The sequence below is a fragment of the Aphanomyces invadans genome (assembly GCF_000520115.1).
Source record: "Aphanomyces invadans strain NJM9701 unplaced genomic scaffold supercont1.191, whole genome shotgun sequence".
NCBI lineage: Eukaryota > Oomycota > Saprolegniomycetes > Saprolegniales > Verrucalvaceae > Aphanomyces > Aphanomyces invadans.
In genome coordinates, this window is record NW_008580336.1 from 41,604 (window position 1) to 42,223 (window position 620).

The 620-nt window shown below is 48.7% G+C and overlaps 1 protein-coding gene across 1 annotated transcript; it reads left to right on the forward strand.

Annotated features, from left to right (window-relative positions):
• Nucleotides 1-144: 144 nt before the first annotated feature.
• On the forward strand, nt 145-352 carry H310_15145 (hypothetical protein; the record flags this gene model as incomplete). Its single annotated transcript, XM_008883125.1, has 2 exons — nt 145-234; nt 311-352. The coding sequence occupies 2 exons, from the start codon at nt 145-147 to the stop codon at nt 350-352; spliced, it is 132 nt and encodes a 43-aa protein (XP_008881347.1).
• Nucleotides 353-620: the final 268 nt, after the last annotated feature.

Genomic DNA, 620 nt, shown 5'->3' on the forward strand with positions numbered 1-620 from the left:
CTTGAATCCACCGAAACATCTAGTGGAAGAAAGTATAGGACATTCACCTATAAAGGTAACAAGACCGTCCATTTTGACGCGTAACTCGACCCAGATACATACTAGACTAACCACGGGCATACAGAACACACAACGACCCCTGAAATGCCACGTGGAACGCACCTCGACGAGGAAGACAAGTTGACAATCTTGCATCTTGCCATTCAAGGCAAGACTGTCTCTCAGATTCACGAAGTGACTGGACGATCGCGCAATGTCATTTCGACCTTGCTAATGGCCCCAAATGCATATGGAATGACTAAACGCTCAGGCAGACCAAGCAAACTCACCCCAACCGACCTACGACACCTAAACCGTGCGGCACTAACTGGCCAATTTTGCTCCCGCGAGCTTGCAGACCAACTAAATTTGGCTGACTCACCACGATGCATTCGTATGTACCTCCAGAAGAACCCATTGCTTCAATACACCAAACGTCGCGGATCCCCCATCTGACAAAAGCCCACAAGGAAGAACACATGCGTTGGGCTGAGTTCATGGTCGTCTTGCAAGACTCAGGGTGGTCGAAATGCGTCTTTTCCGATGAAAAAAAGTTCAATTTGGATGGCCCAGATGGCTAC